The sequence below is a fragment of the Megalops cyprinoides genome, chromosome 2 (genome assembly GCF_013368585.1).
Source record: "Megalops cyprinoides isolate fMegCyp1 chromosome 2, fMegCyp1.pri, whole genome shotgun sequence".
In the NCBI taxonomy this organism is placed as follows: Eukaryota; Metazoa; Chordata; class Actinopteri; order Elopiformes; family Megalopidae; genus Megalops; species Megalops cyprinoides.
Window position 1 is genome coordinate 28,771,450 of NC_050584.1, and position 21,051 is coordinate 28,792,500.

Here is a 21,051-nt window from a genome sequence, read left to right on the forward strand (position 1 = left end):
AACTGCAGGGTTGTAAGATTGCCATTGAAAGAGCTTGATTGGAAATTAAGCTAAATCATCAGGACCCCCCTCCACACACACACACACACACACAGGAGCCCCAACACAAGATGACTATGAAACAGAAATCAAGTGTGTTATTCATGTACAAAAAGTGTTGCGGTTAGATTGAACGGAAGCCCAAATCCAGTTCCAATATTCCTAATGCGTGTGTGCTCAAATCACACTGTGTGCGACCAAGACCCAAGGGCAAACATATTGACAAGGACAAAGGCCGAGGGAACCTTCCAAACCTGAACGGTCCTTCGAAGCCAAGGCCAAACTTGTCAATCAGTGACCTTGCGGCCGGGAACATGTCGCCATTTCCCCGATCCATCAGGGCGGCTGAGCTGCGCGAGAAAGCTTGGAAGCAGAATAACACCCTGACATGTGCGATGCTCGTGTCTGACGCATTGAAAGAATACGTCAAGATCTGTCACTTTTGTGGAAGAAACGCAGTGTTATGCGGGCTGCTGGTATCGACCGACGCCCGTGGTATTCTGCAGGTACACTGCAACCGTCAACACCATGTTGCTGTCAACATTCCATCCACCTGACTGCATATCGTTCCTCGATACTGTTTAGAGATTTTTTTCTGATATTGATATAAGTACAGCCTTGTCTAATATTGTAATGCAACTTAAAATTATAATGTGTTTAGGCGTGTAATCTTTAAGCAACGAGCAGGAGAGGGGGTAAAACAAACAGGAAAATGAAAGAGGCAGGAAGGGGACTGAAGAAATGGCCCGGTCTGTACAACGAGTGATTTAGTGATTTACTCTCGCAAGGTCTTCTGGAATTTTCCAGTTGTCCGGTATTGTTTTGGGAAGACATCTTATAAAACACCATGCGTGCAGGTTACAAGCGCTGTCCCTGCACGCACATTCGGGTGTGAGAAGTAAGCCTAGTTATGAAAAAGACACCTAACCCCCCCCCATCACGTAGCCTATTCAGTAGCCAAACTGAATCAAAAAATTGTCAGAAGTGACAATTTCCCCTAAAATGAAACCCTGCTGCAGACAGGTCAGCTGTTCTCTAATAGCTATAGGATCGCCACAGTCGCCTGACAGTATTTCATTCAAGACAATATCACCGCAGACACTGAAGTAAATCATGAAAATAACAAGCTGCCCTATCACATAAAGGAGGAATAAATGTTACATGATTGCGCTGGAGGCCTTGGGGTTGGGGGAGGGGTGTTGTCTGGGGTTGATTATCAGAATTACACATCTGCATCTACTGAAATCAAGTCAAGGACTACCTGAGCTCATGAGGGGAAACGAATAATTTTTTCACATGAAAGATAATGCTCAATATCTTCCGCTATTGACGGGTGCGCCTGGTTGGCGCTAACAGCACTGTTACCCCCGCCCTTACCACCCACCCACACACACACACACACACACACACACACACACACATACACACACACACACCCACCCACACACACGCACACACACAGGTATTTCAAACAGAAATGACCATTATATCATTATCAGGGGGGTTTTGTCACTGATCGCTGAACAAGGATTAGCCAGGAGAATGCATATGATTTGAACACCGTGAATTGGTAATGCGCAGTCATGTTAACCGCACAACTTCTTTTTTATTAAAATTCAAACCTGTCAAGTGCATAAGCTCAGGACATTAATACTAATCAGGAAATACTCTGATATGCTACGAAACAAGGTTGTGAGAAGTGATGGAAGTGTGGGACTGTGTGGAAGGTTGCCGGGGGGGGGGGGGGGGGGGGGGGGGGTTATGCCAAAATGGGGCACTGTGATGGCACCATTGAACAACTTAGTGGTCCTGTATTACCTTCGGTAACATGTAGCTATGTAGCTTATCCAGTGGTCTGCTCATGGCGTCTAGCAAATTAAAAAAAAGGTAAATGAAATATTCAAGAAAAAAATCTGTGTTGCCAGTTGGGTTCCTCTCCAAGGTGCTGAATTTCATGGTTGCATCTTTGACCTGTAAATATCCACCCATCTTTTGTAAAAGGTGAGGAGAGAGCTAGGGGTAAACCTACAGGTAAATGAGAGTGCGTCACAGTGTATTCTTTGACAAAGCCAGCGTTTTGACTTGATTTTATTAGTACCTAATGAACAACTATTAGTACTACCTATAGCAAAGATTACACGTCATCGAAAGTATTGTACATATATGTCTACTTCGACTTTCTGCGCTGGTCAAAAGGTAGGACCGCGATAAGGCAACAGCACAGTACTGTCGCATGCAGAAATCCAGTTAACGCTCTAATGCATGCTAATTAGAGCGACTCTCTGGGCTTGTCGTGATTCGGGGGCACGTCGTGAAGGTTATCCGCGTTTAGTGGGTGCTTTCTTAAGGAGCAAAGCAATGTTCTCGTCGTTTTTTATTTATATATGTATATATCTGTTTATCAAAAAGGCTGTCAGCGGAACATAACCAGTCTTCTCCTACATTCACTGCAGACGTTGTCAAATTCAAAGGACCGCGGTTTCTCCGCCTTTACTTGTAAACACGGACGCCTGAGTGCACTTGAGCGTCGTCCTCCGCTCTCCTTTTTAATTAGTCCCAGTCTACTCCTGCAGTTGGTTCGGTACAGTGCATGTCCACATATCTGCAGCGTGTCGAAGCCCTGCAGAAAGGGAAAGCGCCTTGGGTCCTGCGGAAAAGGGGGGCTCATTTACGAGCTGAGGGGATGACAGCAAATCTATGACTGAGCTGAAACAATACACACTCTAGCGTGCGTCGTTACGACCAAATACTCGCACAGAGTTTCGCTGATTGCACCAGCAGAGCGGTTTCATTGGCTGCAGTGCTTGGCTCACAGCAGCTGTTTCGGAGGCGTGTTTGAAGCGCTTCTTCGCAACGATACGCGGAGCATCGAACGAAGCAGTTTAAGTGTGCATTTAGATATCACGTTTTCCGAGGACGCATCTCGACGGGAGCCACGGTTTTCGTAACGGACATCACATTCTTGTTGAAATACTAATACCCTGCATCTTCAATACTTTGCTTATATTTTTCCTGTAACATCTTGCTCTCCGAGCAAGCCAATTACCATGCCTCTGTCTGGAATGCCACCTCTCTGCACTCACCAACTTCTACTGTAGACCAAACAGCCCGAGGGATTTCTGTGAGCCCCTCAAAAGCGCACTCTGTTCTTGTGTGTGGCTTGGTGGGCAGCTTTTCAACGCCATTCAAACGACAAGTGTTCTTTCTCAGTTCTGGGAGGTGTTTCGAAGGAACGTCATTCAGAGATTGCCGCTGCGATGGTAAGAATGGCTCTTTACTTGTTTTAAACAGTGCAGTCGAATGAAGGGTTAATTTTACACAAACTAATTTAGGCTATTAAAAAAAGAAAGAAAGAAAAACAGATGTGACGTTCCATCTTCCACTGCATGGGATACTCCGGGCTCTAGAGAGGATGGTAGCGTATTTTGACGGCTATCGATTCTGGTGAGATAAATTTGCAGAATGCCGTTTACGTGTAAATGGTAGGCTATTGATTTGTGCGTATTAAGGCTGCTAGTCGCGTTAGGCAATAAATGCAAACGGAGACTAAAATACGCACTGGAACGTATCAAGATGCATAAGACAATTAAAAGCAACTGCACGTGCGTCTCATTCAATCACGCCTTGCAAAAGCTAACATTAAAAAAACGATTTGCAGCAGGGGGTTGCGGCACGCATTGATCAGCAGCCCATCTCGAGGGAAGACCTCTTGTAAGCGCTTAATGTCTTAAGAAATCTGCGAGTGGTTCTCGTGCGTGGGACAATGTCCTCGGTGTGTAGCAGCGTGCATGCAGTATCTATTATGTGTGTGGATATTAATAAATTTACTGTTGAGTACCGTCCAGTCACGCACACATCCTTAGAAAAGATGATAAAAATTTTATACCAAATAGCTCTGTAATGGCGTGAACGTGTTTATCACGGTGTTGCTGCTGTCTTTGCAATAACTTGAACGACACAGACGAGCACAGTGCATGCTGTTGGCTTGCTGATACCTTAATATTGGAGCTGCTGTGGTTATTAATGTAATCTTTCAATTGGAAGAAGAAGGTTTTAATTGTTAAGCCGCTCATATTTAAGTAATTTGGGGAAGTTAAGTTGGTGTGTGCGCGCGCTTGTATGTGCATTTGAACGACGCTGCAAATGTGCGGATATATCTTTTGTACTTAATTCACTCTTTGCATCGGACCGCAAAGCAAACAATGCAATGAGCTTGTTTCTACCATAAAAACCGTACGAATTAATTGAGAAAAGGGTAAAAAAAAAAATTACGTAAATCTCCACAGCCCATTCAAATAGCTTTGCAGTTACACCGCACCCAAAGGTACACCTTAGCACCAGTCATTGGGAGATCTGCAGGCAATGACTCACTTCTCTGAGTTTACACCTACGGTTTCCTCTTAAAAACATTTTATGTAATATGCATACATATATTTGCCTAATACACACACACACACACTATTTGTGAATGCAGTGAAATTATGTCTCAATATTAATATTAATTCAGTTGTGGACTGGCAGCAGATAATTCAGTTGCTCTGTAATTTAGTATTTTAAGATCGTTTGCTACTGAGTGAATCATTCTGTGGTTTTACCCTGTCAGACTGCAGTGGAGGTCAAAAGACATGTCACAGAGATGCTAGTGATATTTATTTGTTTACTTATTTATTTATTTGTTTGTTTATTAATTTACTTATTTAACTGAACATACAAATACGTTTTCAGCCTTTTAATTGGAAAAAAGGTAAATAATCATATTCCACAAACGTGCAATATGGAATTTTTTTATCTGTTGTTTCAAAAGATGGTGTATGTGCTGTTGTTTTCAATGGTGGGCTGAGACTCTGTTACAGTAGTTGGTTGGTTGAATCCAGCTCTTTCTGGAGAATCACACAAATGCACTTGGAATCTGATAATGGTGGAGTTGTTTTTTTGATATTGTTTGGGGGGGGGGGGGGGGGGGGGGGGGGTAACAGATCTGTAGACGCCTGTGTTTTATGAATGGTAACCAAGCATATTTAACTGTATTGTGGGGCTAGCTGCCCCTCCTTCACTGATAAATGCCATTGATTGGTTCACAGAATGCTGTGATGAGCGCTTGTGTTTGACTCACTGCTTTGAGTGACGGAGGACTGCAGGTGGATGTTGACGTTGCTGGTGCTGCCGTTGCCAGTCTCAAACCGTAGGCGTTTACAGTTCAAACGTCTTCAAACGTTTACACGTCAAAAATCGCAGTTTCCATAAAGCTAAGAGATGAAGTGACACTGTCCAAGCTTCAGTTGATGAAGCACTGTCTGATAGACATACTGTGTACATTACATTTACATTATATATTTAATGCTGATGCGTTCCTGACTGCAGAAGATTGATCGGAAAGCTTTTCATGTTTTGTGTTCAGTTGCAGAGTGTGCAGATGGAATAAAATCGTATCCATGTTCATTATTTGACACAAAGAGAATGTGTATTATAAAGAATGCATCTCCCTGCAGCTCATATGGCTGAATGGAGCTCTAACACGGTAGGTACCCAGCGTGTGAGCTAGAAATGGTGTGTCTGTGGTACTGCTGCTTTATGGGCTCAATGCCCTCAGTGAAATACAGAGAGAGATCACTCCCACAGATAGATTTATCAGAGAGTATGTCCTGGAAGCTTAAGGGGGAACCCCACTGGGAGGTGATGGAAGAGAGGGGGCACGGGCTGAATGACGGGCAGACGAAGCATACCTGTCATATAAACCCTGCTGTCAGGAGGTCAAAGGTCACCACCAGTGTGTATCCTACCAGAGTCCTTTAAAAAAAAAACGGCTGAAGGGTTGGTGTCTCAGCAGGTAATGCCAGAGATGCTCTATTGTGACCAGATATTCAGCTCCAGTGTTGCTTGCATTGTTCTGAGCTTGCTGTGCTGTCTGTATTCATTGGCTGACCATGTTCTTTTTTTAACACCATGTTAAGAGTGTTCCTAAGAAGCCAGCCAATCAGAACACGTGTAGCTTCAACAATTGCGGAAAGACAGAATTTTTGATGACTGTGAAAATTTTGACAAGTTGACAATGTGACTCACAAATAGAGTATCTGTGGTCATGCCTGAAGAGCGTCTTTGGAAGTGCTGGAAGCTTAGAGGTATGCCTCTCTCCCAACAGAGTTGCAAAGCCAAAGCTACACACCACTCAGAATGAGCAATGACAAGCAGCACTTGGAGCAAGCTACTTGAAGCAGTGGTTGTGCTACTAAATGTATTCAGTAAATTATTAATCAAGACAGTAACAGCATTTTGCATACTGATGCTGTGGGATGTTTTTTTTCTTTTCTTTTTTTGTAGATACACATTAGAGGCCAAGAACAATGATCCAAAAGCACAGGAAGGATTCCAGGAAATGCATTATGAATTTACTGTTGTATTTTAACAAACTCTTGGGGCACAAACATGAAACCTTGTGGTATGAGGGTATTGCAGGCTTTGCAAAATGGGCTAAAAAAAATTTCCACGCTGTAAAATAGGAAATGATTTGCTCAATAGCTGCTGTTATTAAAAATTGATTTCCTTCATCTTCTTAATCCATTGATGCAGTATTCCTGCAGGCTAAGAAGTCTGCAGGTTAATATTCAGCATGTCCTTCCCATAACAGAGCAGCACTGTGGTGAATCCAAATCATCTCTTTTTGTGATGTCATAGTCATTGATTTGGAACACCACAGTGGCCAAAAAGTGTGAGCATTTTCAGCCAAGCCCCTCCCCTACTAAGCTTGTGTCCTTCCCATACCTTACTGCGGCTAAGCAGCAGTGTGGTGTGGTGGAAGGGATCAGAGCTCGTAACCCAGAGGTTGTTGGTTCAGTTCCCTGTTGAGCCACAGCTGTTGTACCCTTAACCTGATGTTTGTAAGTTGGATAAGTGTGTCTGTAAGCTAAATGGGCGGCAGTGTAGCATAGTGCTTAAGGAGCCAGACTTGTAATTGAAAGGTTGCTGGTTTGATCCCCGCTGGGACACTGCTGCTGTACCCTTGGGCAAAGTACTTAACCCACAATTGCCTCAGTAAATATCCAGCTGTGTAAATGGATAACATTGTAAAGAACTGTAACCTATGTAAGTCGCGTTGGATAAAAGCGTCTGCTAAATGAATAAATGTAAATGTGATGTGAACAGAGCAACATGAAAGAATCTTCCATGAATATCTGTTAGAGTATTTGTATGTGTATAGTTTTCATTCTCATTAGGCTCAAAGTGTGATGTCATCATCTCAGTGAATCAGTTTGTGCACAGTGGCGGGGTGGCGATACCACAGACCAGCCGGTGAGCTCTGGAAGATTAACACAAGCTCCCCCAGACCTCAGATCCAGCGTTTGCCCAATGTTTCTGTGACATCCCCTCAACATTGTCCACAGGTTGCTTCCTCTCTAAATAAGGCTGCCTAACATGCCCAATGGCTTCCCCTATAATTGAGAAACACAAGGCAGGAAACCCTCCCATACTCCTCAGAGAGGTTTTTGGCTGTGTCTCTTAACTGAAACTGGGGAGCAGAGACCTTTCCTTAAATGTTCTGACCCAGACTGGGCTTCTCCCAGTGTTTCCCAGTCAACTATAATCCATTTTAGTGGAGGTCAGTTCTCTCCCACAGGGGAGTGTACTGGGGGTGTTCTGAAGCTGGAGATTATTGCTTGCTTAGGGGACACTCTTATCCAGGCTGCCTTGCATAGCTTACAGTTTTTGCACATGATCTCTTTGAAACACGTATTTACTGGGGCGAGTTGGATTCAGAATCTTGCCCGAAGGTGCAACTGCAGACCTGCTTCCGACCACTGTGCCACACTGCTGCCCAGATGTTAGTCACATGTACATTTGCATCTTCATGCTCTATACATACATCAAATACCTGTCAAGTATTAATCAAATACAGATTGCATGTCTTTCACATATGTTGACAAATACTTATCAAAATATGTCTAACAAATATCTGTCAAGTACAAACTCTATCAAGTGTCTGTGACATAGCTATCAAATATCTGTAGTAGTGGTTAAACATTTTTAGAAGATGTATCAAATACCTGTCAACTATGTATCAAAAATTCTGACAAATATAAGCATGTTAAAGAAAGAGAGAAAGTGGGAAGGCGTGAGCAGGAGAGAAGGACAAAGAGGAATAGAGTGAGAGAAAAACGAGGAAAGATTAACCTATTTGAAATTCAAATTGAAATTTGACCCTAAAACAACAAATGATGCTGAATTAAAATGGAGATTAGCTGCAATAAAGTTAATTGAGAGCCGTCTACAAGCGGTTGCCTTTTTTATATGCAGGAACATAGTAAGGTCTGCAGGGAGAGTAATCCATTTCCTTGTACCTCCTCGGTCCCTCTGCTAAATATAGGCTTTGGGACATGTATGACTTATTCCAGAGTACATCAGTGTAATAAGATTTTGAAATATGCAATTTAAATGGAAGACAGAACCCCCCTGTCTCAGGATCCTCCTATGAAGGATTCCCTTGTCTTGCACATTGAAAGAGCATCGATCCCTGTTGTATCACAGAATTAAAGGGAATATATATTTTTTTCTCTTCTGCTGTGGATTAAACAGCAGGAAGCACAGGGCCAGCAGTGCTCAGGGAAGGCCATGGTCATTTATTCTGCATGTACATGTCAGGATATTTCATAGTGGAGTTCAGACTAAGTATTTCACTGGCAGTGAAAGGCAGTGTCTCTCCTCTGATTTAATCCCAGAACCGGCTAGTTACAATCCCATTCCCCCCAATTATGACATCACACTGCCATCCCTCAAGTGTTCTGAGCTATATGCATAGGGGTGCATGTGTGTATGTGTGTGTCTATTTATATACATGGTAAGAAAATATATTTAACTCTTATATAACCTATAACTCTGTGACCCTGAGTCTATTCGTGGATGAGAATTACAGAGAGAATGTGGTGGGGTGTGTCATTGTGTTTTTCACTTGTAGCAGCTGCATTGTCTGAAACATTCAGCTGGACGTGCTGAGAGACTTCTTGTCACAGGATTGGATCGAATGTCGCACATCAAAGGGGACGGAAAGACTGAGCACATCAGGGACTGAGCCCCTTGCACCCGGGGACCACCCCCCCCCCCCCCCCAAACGTCCTCCGAGTCACAGCTATCAAAGCAACACAGGCACCATGGGAGTGCTGGTCACGTCTGACTTTTATCTGTGTCTGTGTGTGTGTTTGTGTGTGTGTGTTTACATGTTTTTATACTGTATGACTGTGTGAGTGACAGTGAGCAAATGTGTGTACTTGGACTGGATGTGGGAAAGTGAGTGTGTGTTTCTATTATAAAAGGGAGTGTGTATGTGTGTGTGTGTGTGTATGAGTGTGTCCGTATTTACACCTGTGTGTGTGTGTGTATGAGAGAGAGAGAGAGTGTGTGTATATTTTTACTGTGTGTGTTAGAGTGAGTGTATATATTTATACTATTTGACTGTGTGAGGATGATTGGATGTATATTTACACTATGTGTGTGTGAGGGGGAGTGTGTGTATACTGTGAGTGAGTGCACATTTATGCCATGTGAAGGTGAGTATGTGTGTTTGTACAATGTGAGTGTGTGTATGTTTTTACCATGTGATTGTGTGAGGGCGAGTGTGTGTACACTGTGTGGGTGTGTGTGTATGTACATTTATACTGTGTGAGAATGAGTGTGTGCGTTTGTACTATGTGAGTGTGTGAGGGTGAGTATGTGTATGTATATTTATACTGTCTGAGGGTGAGTGTATGTTTGTTCAATGAGAGGGTGAGTGTGTGTGTGTTTGTACTATGTGAGTGTGTATATATATATTTATACTGTGAGAGGGTGAGTGTGTGTGTGTTTGTACTATGTGAGTGTGTATATGTATATTTATACTGTGAGAGGGTGAGTGTGTGTGTGTTTGTACTATGTGAGTGTGTATATGTATATTTATACTGTGAGAGGGTGAGTGTGTGTGTGTTTGTACTATGTGAGTGTGTATATGTATATTTATACTGTGAGAGGGTGAGTATGTACTAGTGTGCCCTCCTACTCTACAGCTGACTCGTTCTGTCTCAGTTGGCATGCATGGAAAACCTCCCACTAGTTCTGGCCTGAGACTCTGTGTGGTCTTTAAGACCTCCTTCCGTATCAGAAGGAGAAAGGCTGTCCATATTTTACTTGGCAGGTTTTCCTGTCATTTTTTGCTCCCCCTGCCAGTGTTTATGTAACAGCGCCCCCGGGGGAAGAGCTGTCCAATGAATGAACCCGGTGGTTTGGAAACACAGCTTTCATTATATTACATTACACTATTGGCATTTAGCAGATGGTCTTATCCAGAGCGACTTACATCGGTTACAGTTTTTACAATGTTATCCATTTATACAGCTGGATATTTACTGAGACAATTGTGGGTTAAGTACCTTGCTTAAGGGTACAGCACAGTGCCCCAGCAGGGAATTGAACCAGCAACCTTTCGGTTACGAGTACAGCTCCTTACCACTATGCTACACTGGCTTTCATGCAGCGTGTCTCCTCTCCCTCAATGGCTGAGTGATGTTCTACAGACAGCGTGGTCTGGCGTGGTCTGGGAGGCTGTTAACTCTCCTGTTTGCAGTCCAAAGTCTCCTTCACTGTAGCGGCAGTATCTGCCAATGAGCTCTCCTCATTCTTACAGTACGACAAGACATGACATAACACGTCTGCAGTTCGAATGCCGCTACCGTTTCTGTGAAGGAATCCTTTTTGTTAAATACCGTCCGCAAAGGAAAACTTTTTGTTAACACCTATGTACTTGAAAATTCAAGTTTCACGAGTAAAAACAGAAACAAAAAAAAAAATTCTAGAGCATATATAAACCATGAATCAATTCTTGCAATGTACATCATTAAAAATACACCAATAGTGTTTTAGCTCCCCAATATTAACACATTTACCAACATTTATAGGTTGTATTTTTATGATGTATAATGCAGTTATTAAAGCCTTATTAAGCATTTGTAACACAGTATTTAATGTGTTGGTGTTACCTAGCCTAGTCCCTAAGCCCCCCTACACAACACTGGCATGTCCAACAGCAGGGGTAGCCTTGATTTTTTACCTCCTTAAATGTGCTTTGTTTAACAGATTTCAGATCTTTAGAGGGGCATACTGTGTTGTGAAGGCACTGGTGTGAGTACTGTGAGGTGCAAAGAGTGTAGCACCCAGTAACGCAGCCTGCTGTTTTTCAGGTTTGTTCAGCTTGTCATGTGCAAACACAAACACAGAGAAATATGCAGGTGCAGACACACACATGCTCATTCTCTGTGTCTCTCACACACAAACACAGAGAAATATTGGGGCACAGACATGCACATGCTTTCTCCTTGTCTCTCTCTCTTGCACACACACACACACACACACACACACTCAAACACACTCACGCACACACGCACACACACATACACATACATGCACTGAAACACACTCACGCACACACTGACACACACACACACACACATACACATACATGCACTCAAACACACTCACGCACACACTGACACACACACACACACACACGCACTCAAACACACTGACGCACACACTGACGCACACACAAACACAAACACACACACTCAAACACACTCATACACACATTGACACACACACACTCAGACACACTCACGCACACACTGACACACACACATACACACACACTCAAACACACTGACACACACACACACACACACATACACACACACACTCACGCACACACTGACACACACACACACACATACACACACACACTCAAACACACTGACACATTCAAACACACACACGCACTCAAACACACTCATGCACACATGCACACAGAGCTGACGGCGCATCCTATGTTGCAGGTTTTGAGATGATACGAGTGTTGGAGCTCCAGTGATACCGACTGCCTCTGCTCTCCTCCTCGGGACTCTCACCTCCGCAGCTGCTCTCCACTGAAGCATCTTCTGTCTGAAGAAACCGGCATGGTGGCAGCCATGAGACGCAGCCTCCTCACTGTCCTCATCCTCCTGCCCCTGGTGAGAAGAGTGTGTGCGTGTGTGTGTGAGTGTGTGTGTGTGTGTGTGTAAGAGAGTGCATGTGTGTTAGTGTGTTGTGTTATGTGTGTGTGAGTGTTATGTGTGTGCGTGTGTTATATTATGGGCATGTGTGCAATGGGAAACTGGAGGAGAGGCTGTACAGACATTAGAGTGAAGGACGGCAAGATGTTCGCTCTTATTCATTTCTCCTGTTAAACCTCCATAAGTTCGGCAGCATTATTATAGCAATTATTTCCCTTACCACTGGAGCTGGCTCCACTGACAGAGACAAATTATGAAGCTATCAATTCATAAATCTCTACATTTCATGATCAGGTTATTGCTTTGGTGTCATCAGAGGTTCACCGAAAGCTGATGTATTTATGAGATGCTGTCCAGCATAAGTTTAAGTTTTATAATAAGTTTATTTAAAAAATTGCAGGATGTGTCAGGGACACCCCCCAGCAGGATAACAGCCATCGCTTCCTTACAATATGAAAAGGGTCTCTGGAACAACAATAATGGAAAAATTACACATTCTAATGTTGCCAGTTACATCTGTCAAAGTAATGTTATGTGGAAGTGTAGTATGCCATGCAGTTTTGCCTTGTGGTGTTAGTAATATTAAATGTTACAATACAGTGCACTCCACGGTGGACTTTGCCATTTACAGAAGGAAGAACATGAAATCAGAATAAATCAATGCATGAGTGGTTTGATGTATCTGCAGGGGATCTCTGCACCGGTCAACATTTTCTCCAAAGGTAATGACATGAAAACCTTCTTAAAACGTTTGAAAGCCCATCACCTGGAGGAGGAGGATGGTTTTGGTAGTCGCGCCGCAGTGTCACACTGGCCAGTTTAGTAAATGGAGAGAAACAGCTGCCTGCTGCTGGCCTGCTTGCAACCCGTCGAGGCTAACCGCGCATCAGTCGCGCTCATGAAAGGCAGTCGTCCCTCATTCTGAAAGACTTTTGCTTCAGCCTGATCGGGGCAGCGGAGAGGGTCTGCCTGTGGCAGCGCTTTGACCGCAGGGTCATGGCACAAGGCACACAGCAGCGGCAGGACGAGGTCCTCGGAATCCTAAACCCACAGCAGGGTCAGTGACTGGGAGGACATACTCGGTCATCTGAAAAGGTGGCAGGCACGCAGGGGGGACATTAGGTTTCTGTGGGAGAGTTTTGTTTGTTCTGAGCCCGAATGGAGAAGTTAAGACCTGCCACTTTCCTGTGCCACTGTGATAAAAGGAGCCGAAGGGTAATTAACTGGTTAACTGTCTGCTTGCTGCTGCTGTAGGATCAGTAGAGTATATACTTAATCAGCAGAATATTTTTTGTCCGAGTTGTAAAAATCATATAAAATTTCTTCCCAGTATTGGGTTTTCTCTGACATAAACACACCATATTTATGTCGGCAGACTGTTTATCCTTAAATAAGGTTGAACACTGAATGTTTGAATGAAAGTTTCATATTACAACAAACCTTTTTAATTAATTTCCTCTTCTATTTTCATGCTATAAGATCAAAAGTAATCCATTTTAAAATGCAGGGTGTTTCTGTGCCGTAGCTGGGCATTCTGCCTGGGGTAGGGATAACTTGCCCCCTCAATGTGAAAAATCAGTCTTCCTCGTTAAATGCAGTAAAATGCATTAAATTAATTTGTTTAATTCAATTAAGCGTAATATTCTTGTTTGCTGAAAACAGTTTTTTTGCCAAACCCACTTTTTAATGAAAGATATTTCCATAGTGAAAAAAATATTTTAAAGTAAGAGGCTTGTATGTATAACAGTAAAAGTGTCTGTTGTTCTTTTATGAGAATGATGCTGCATCTGATGTTTCTCTTATGGCTATAAGTGAAGCATGGCTATGAACAGTGTGAACACACTGCACCATGGTCTGCCATGCACATCACTTTAGTGGCCTGTGGCCACAAAGGCAATCACTGCAATTGTACAGACTGCTTAAAGGCTACAAGAGTGCTTAATATTGCTAATAGCTTGGCTCATTTGGCAAGCTGTAAAAAAGAAAGAGAAGAAAAATACAAAGAGAAAGAAGGGGAAAGAATAAGGGACAGGAACAAAGAAAGAAAGAAAGAGAGGAAACAGCTCACGCAATTTTTAATAGAAGAGAAAGCCTCCTCATGCATTTCAATATCTTGGCACTGCCAAAAGCATCTCAAAATATTTAGTGTCATACTGCGATATCTGTAACTGCATGCATGCTCATCCAGTGTGCGTTGTCTGTGCGGCTGTGCGTCCTCCACCCTGGTGCTGTGGTGTGAATCGGGGAATCGGTGAACAGCGACGTGCGCCATTGAGCGAGGCTGAGAGCTGTCAGCTGCTCTCTCTGAGCTTTTCTTTCCTCTCTGAAAACCAACAAAAGCCCGTTAAGGGCACCCCTGGCAGGCCAGCGTCACCCCGCCGGGACGGAGAGAGCCTTTCAGCGGCCACACAAGTGGCAGGCCAGCCAGAAGGTCCCGGAGAGCGGCCCATATCGCCGCTGCTGCCACTGCTCGCTGGGCTGCCGGGGTGACTGCGGGGGCTGTGTCCATCAGTCGACCCCCCCTCCAGAGGCCGGGTGAGCCATGCCAGCTCCAGCGATCACTCCATAACAAACCCGTTAAACCAATTTGCCTTGCTGATACTCGGAGCAGAACAAAAGCCGCCGGCAGGCAGGGGCAAACGTCGGGCAGCACAAAAACGCAACTGGTCTGCTCTGTTTATATCTCACTTTACTGTTCCTAGCCGAAGCGCGGAACACCCACGTTAAACAAAGAGTCTGAAGAGCTTTTTTGGTGGATCAGGGACTCTGTTAAAGAGCGTCTGAGTGGAGCCAGTGTGGTACGAGCTCTGAGCGTTTTGAGCATGGCGCAGACTGGGGTTCTCTCTCTCTCAGATTCAACCAACATTTGTCCTTAGCTTTGACACATTAATGAAAATAAGTGTTACAGTTTTTTATCTTCACAAAGGCAGCTTGGCAAGCTCAGTGACGATTGAAATGAATGAAACAAAATATGCTGGTTTTGGAAGAAAAAAGGGACACGTTTGTTTGTTTATACGTCAAGTTAAGTACAACATTTTGAAGTCAAAGTTATGAACAATTGTAAAATCAAGTACGATTGATTAAATCCACATATTTTTAATGTGTTGAAGCTGATGGCGTCTTCTGATTGGACAGACTTCTCGGTTACGACCGGACACAAATTCAAATTGAGTATGTGGTCAGTGCAAGCACCTGTAATCACTAGCTCCCCTCACCATTGCTGCCAGCTCATTAGAGGGATGATTAATTATACTAATTCTGGCCACAATGGACTGATTTATTGTTTTATTGTGTGCTGAAAGGGCTGCTTCAGCATTACTCCAGAGTCAATCATATAGGTCTGTGAAGAGTACGTAGGCACCCCTAGCAAAATACTATCCTGCTAGAATAGGCTATCGTGCTGCATCTGACTTTAGACGGTGGATGTAAATTTAACAAGGAAAGACAGACAGCGTTACCCTCCAGCATGGATCCTCTCCTGGATCCTCCCCTGGGACATCGATGATGTCATGGCACAACAAACCAATCAGGACCTGACAGTGTCATGTTTAAAATGTCTTAAAATACGAAATATAGGTATCACTTAGGTATAGGTATAACTTCAGTAAAAGAAGCTAAGGGACAGGTTGTGGTAATTAGTTGTAAAAAAACGGCAGCAGTAACAACAAAAAAGAATCAAGCATGAGTAAACAGGCCAATGTCAGGTCTAATTTTGTTTGGGGAGTTAATCTTTTGTTTAAGGTCATTTCCATTCTGACAGACGTCTCGCTTGGCCGAGCCTCCTCGATGGTCTTCGCCTCTCGCCTGACGACCTGCTGCTTAGCAACATGAATACTAATTTCGAGAGACAACGTGTCTCCACAGAGGGAGAGCCAAGCGCTGTATGCCTTGAGAGTGCGGACTGGCCTACGCAAAACCGCCAGGTCGGCTTAACAGAAAAGCACCATCTAATCAGAATTGCCAAAAACATACCCTCCTGAGCAGATCCCACACTGCTTTGCAGTTAAGTGACCTCTGGATTAACATAAAGACGATTAAAATACAATGTGTTCTGATACGCATAAAGCACCAAAGTTTATGAGCAAATGTTCCAAACTATGTTCATGTGCAACCAAAATTGTGTGATGTTGTTTTATGCGTTTATTAGAAAGTTGTCGTTCTCTGAAGGTTATTATTAAAACACGCATCCTGTTCCAGTTAGCACCTACGTGCTAAAATGTGACAGTGAGCTCTCTCAGCTATCATGCACTGAGGTGTATTTTTAGGACCTGGGCCCTCATTTGTCAAACATCTATAGAAATGCTTCTGTTTGGATCCTGACAAGTAGAATTTCGAAGGAAAAGAAAAGCACGTTTGAACAAACCAATGAGCAACCAACAAATGCCCACCTGTAAGAAATTGTAAGGGTTTGCAATGCACGCTTTTAAGAGATTGTTGTCGAAGGACAGCTGCTTGTACCCCCAGTACTTGTGCGCAGCCATGGTAAGGGGAAGCCATTGAAACTCCCCTAATAAACTATGTATGGCAAAGCCACACTTTTAAAGCTTCACAGAAAATTGATTCATTTTGAAAAAAAATTTATTTCTGTGAATCCAAAATGAAGTCTACAGCAGGGTATTGTGCATACACAGAACCAGGGATATGACGCACATTCTGTTTGGGGTAGGTGGAGTCTAGCCACAGTCTGAGGCAGGTAGGATGTGATATGCACAGAGAGTTAGTGGGGCAGAGCTCCACGTGCTGTTATTATAATATTTATTATTATTATTAGTATTATTATTATTATTATTATTATTATTATTGTTGTTGTTGTTGTTGTTGTTGTTGTCATTATTGGCAGTGGATGTCCTTGCATAGTGAAATGGGTGTTGCCTTTTTTTTTTTACATCGATCTTAAGTTTATTGCCAGAGATCGGGAAACTCCTTAACTCCTTAACTCATCCTCAGAGATGTGTCACTGCTGCCTGGATGAGGTGCTCCCTCATCTTTACTGGTTCACCCCCCAAAGGCCAGGTGATGTCAGGAAGCACAACTAACTGGGTCTAAACTGGCCAATAAAGGTTTAGCTGGGCACACTGAAAGAGGAAGGTTTCATGTCGGTTGTGTTTTTGGGGTCTCGTGCTGATCTGAAAAGTGTCTGATTGGCTGGTGCCGTTCATAGCATCCACTTCAGCCAATCCATGCTCTGTGAAGATCTGTGAATCCTGTTCTCAAAAGCCTTCTCACTGCTGTCTGGATATTACTGCAACACACACACACAGGCAAGCAGGAGCTGATATAATTACCCCAGGGAGTGCATATGTTGCCGACCAGATTCTGCATAACAGATGATACTCAGAGAAATGTGTCAAACAAACTCACTTTCCCACGCTGCCTCAGTGGTAAAGGTCACAGGATCAGCTGTTCCTCTCATATGGAGCAAATAAGTAAATAGCTGTGGTGGTGTCCTGTTTTGTAGCTGTGCCAGAACACTGGTTTCCTGGGGTTCGTTTTAACATCACTGCTGTTACTCTTTGTAAGGCCTGCTCCCTCCAGACTTCCAAATGATGAATGGAAGTCTGAATGATGGGGTAGGGGTGTTTGCTGAGGTAGTTATGCTCCTGTGTGTGTGCGTGTGTCTGACATGACTGTGTTTTGGAAATGAGCTGGTCTGATTTCAGGGTGATTTCCCCTGGAAGTCTTGATTTTTTTTTGTGTAATATGCAGGTGTGCAATATCTGACAGAGCTTGTGACGTCTGTCTCAGTCCAATGTGGCAGTGGCTGGAAGGAAGTGTGTTTTGTGTCTGAGCTCTGTGTGAAGGCTGTCTCTGTGGAGCAGAGATGGTGTTTGGAGTCTGAGCTCTGTGTGAAGGCTGTCTCTGTGGAGCAGAGATGGTGTTTGGAGTCTGAGCTCTGTGTGAAGGCTGTCTCTGTGGAGCAGAGATGGTGTTTGGAGTCTGAGCTCTGTGTGATGGCCGTGACTGCTGGGTTTCAGGTGGCAGCCGTGCAATCAGAACATTCGGACTGCGTCATCAAGAGGGAGCAGGAGAGGTGCATGGAGAAAATGATGCAGGAGGCCTATGATCCCGAATTTGGTGAGTGTGCATCTTTGTGCTTGCATGTCCTTGTTGAAATGTTCTGAGTTATATGCATATATGTGTGTGTGTGTGTGCATGTGTGTGTGTGTGTGTGTGTGTGTGTGCGTGCGTGCGTGCACGCGTGCGTACTTGTTTGAACTTGCTGTATTCATCTGTGCCCTCTGTTGCATGTAAAAACAGCAGTAACAACAAGTGAATGAGGGCTAGCTGTGTTTACATTATATAGTGTGTTGATGGCACTTGTGCATTGAGTGTGTCAGAGTGTCCATGTGCACCAAAGCTCGACTGAATGACCAGGTGTGTCAGCTGCACAGACACTGAATGAGAGGAGAGACTATTGAAAGCACCATTCGTTTCCACCCTGGCCTCGCACATTTCTGGTCGGCTCTCACTCAAAATGCATGGCGGTTTTACCAGTCATGGTCACTGTGATACACACGTTTATTGTTTGAGATTTATTGAGCTGCAGTCGTGTGGTTGACCTTTCTGGAAATAGATTTCCATACTTTTATTGCCACTTCTCTTGGTGGGGGGGGGGTTATTGGCTGTTTCTCCAGATTAGATGACATTTACATTTCCTCACATTGGTGGATGCTCTTATCCGGATTGCCTTGCAAAATGAGGCTCAATAATGCTTATTTTAAGGCTATGTGAAGGTGTTGTCCTTGTTATCCTGCACTACAGGGGGATACTTCCTGAGGTAGACCAGTGGCCCATTGGGGAATCAGACCAAGAGCTTAGGTTATGAATCTTATGAGGGTATAGTTCTGTCATTCTAATCTCTTTTTTGCCACCTGGAAACGCAAACAATAACTACTGTGGCGATCATTTTTTCCATGAAAACATCCAATTCTTCCGAAAAGAGATGACTGTAATATTATTCTGTTGCATGAACTTAGGTGAACTTACGTAGCTTGAAGTTTTTAACATGTTATCCATTTATGCAGCTTGACGTTTGGGTCGGCAATCTGGGTTAAGTACCTTGCCAAAGGGGACAACAGCAGTGCGCTACCAGTGAATTGAACAGACAGCTTTTGGGTCATAAGCCCCGCTCTTCACCATACAGCAGCTTTTGAAATGTGAGGATGAAGCTGAAATACCCTGAAAGGCAGATGGGAGGAGAGACCCAGTGCTTTAGCTTTTCTTTCACTCATCTGTCGTCCCCTGTCCCATCCCATTTCCTAACACTAACAGCCCACACTGCAGCTCTTGTTTGAGTCTAGCTTCCCGGTATGGCACTTGCATGCTGCTGGTTAGCATAACACTGTCTGACACGCTACCATTTTTGCTCCTGGGTCACTCGTTGTGGTTGTCGTAGCACTTCATTACATTACATTAACGTTATTTAGCAGACGCTGTTATCCAGAGTGACTTACAAAGGTCACTCTTACATTTTTACATGTTATCCATTTATACAGCTGGATATTACTGAGGCAATTCTGGGTTAAGTGCCTTGCCCAAGGGTACAGCAGCAGTGCCCCAGCGCGGAATCGAAACGGCAACCTTTCGGTTATGAGCTCTGCTCCTTAACACCGTGCTACACTGCCACCCTCATACACTTCTGTACTTCATCACTGTAGCAGTTCAGAGAGGAAACGGCCCGATAAAGTCCACAGGAGCTGTTCTCTCCCTGCTGCTGTGCATTGCTGGCAGCCATCAAAGGCAAGAGAGAGGGAGCGGAGAGCATTATTAGGCTTGGGACAAACAACCAGATTTATGTTATGTTCTGTCGTGTTTTTCCACACATGCCTTCTGCACAGTCACTGCTGGCAAGCAGTGTGGCACAGTGGTAGGCAGCACAGCTGCTAGCCAAAAAGGTTGCTGATTCGATTCCCCTGTTGGAGCACTGCTGTTGTACCTTCAGGCCAAGCACTTAACCCACAGTTGCCTCAGTAAATATCCAGCTGTACAAAAGGGTAACATGTAAAATTGTCACCTATGTCTCTGTCCTAACCTAAGTCACTCTGGATAAGAGCATCTGCTAAATGATGACAATGTAATGTAATGTAATATAAATCAGGGCCCAGGTCCTAAAAATACACCACAGTGTGCAATAACTGAGACAGCTCACCCTATAGATAGATAAAAGTGTAACCTATGCAACTCACTCTGGAAAAGAGCATCTGCTAAATGACAATAATTTAATGTAATGCTATGGTAGGGATATTTGTACGCTAGCAAATAGCAGGAGCAACTTTTGCTTACTGTTAGGTTTGCCATGAAATGAACAAGGCAGATTCTAAAACCACAGTTGTAGACATGAGTAGCTCCTGTTCTCACAGTAGGTGCAAGAGCAGTTTTACCCAGACTCTGTCGCAGGGTGTACCCATAGGCACAGCTGAATAAAGATCAAACACGGTTTGCTTTTTAGAATCAGCAGTTACAAATGCAAAGGATCAGAAGCAGTTTGATGGTTGGCTGTAGTTTGCCTCCTCGCTACTGGCGTGGCCACTTACTTCAGAGCAGCCGAGAGTGACATCAGTCCCTTTCACACGTGGGAAGAATCTGAGGTCTTGAATATCAAATATCAAAGGTCTGTTTTTGCTGTATTATTGGGAAAAATGATTTTCTTGGTTTAATTTCCAAATATTGTTGTTTAATTATGCAGCAACAATAATAATTGCAATCTAATTAATTTCACACGGCAGAAATGTGTTGGTACAGTAGATGGGATTTGCAGAATCTAATTCGGTTTTAGAGAAGATGGAAAGTGTTTTAGAGTAGCTTGTTAGAGACATGGTGCTCTTTTGTTGATGCGTTTTCCATACGTATTGGCTGAATGATGGATGTTATCTGTTTGCTGGGAGGCTGGCTGTGAATCACTGCAAGATCTCAGGGCTCCGTATGGCTCTCTCTACACAGCCCCCTCCAT

General features: G+C 43.8%; 1 protein-coding gene across 2 annotated transcripts in view; it reads left to right on the forward strand.

Moving 5' to 3' along the window:
- Positions 1–2,514: 2,514 nt before the first annotated feature.
- Positions 2,515–21,051, forward strand: part of adcyap1r1b (adenylate cyclase activating polypeptide 1b (pituitary) receptor type I) — a 32,777-nt gene continuing 14,240 nt past the window's right edge. For both annotated transcript variants that reach the window (XM_036521198.1, XM_036521199.1), the window contains exons 1-3: positions 2,515–3,299; positions 11,886–12,059; positions 18,077–18,176. In XM_036521198.1, coding sequence (XP_036377091.1) covers positions 12,006–12,059; positions 18,077–18,176 — 154 coding nt within the window. In that variant the 5' untranslated portion in view covers positions 2,515–3,299; positions 11,886–12,005. The remainder of the gene's footprint in view (positions 3,300–11,885; positions 12,060–18,076; positions 18,177–21,051) is intronic.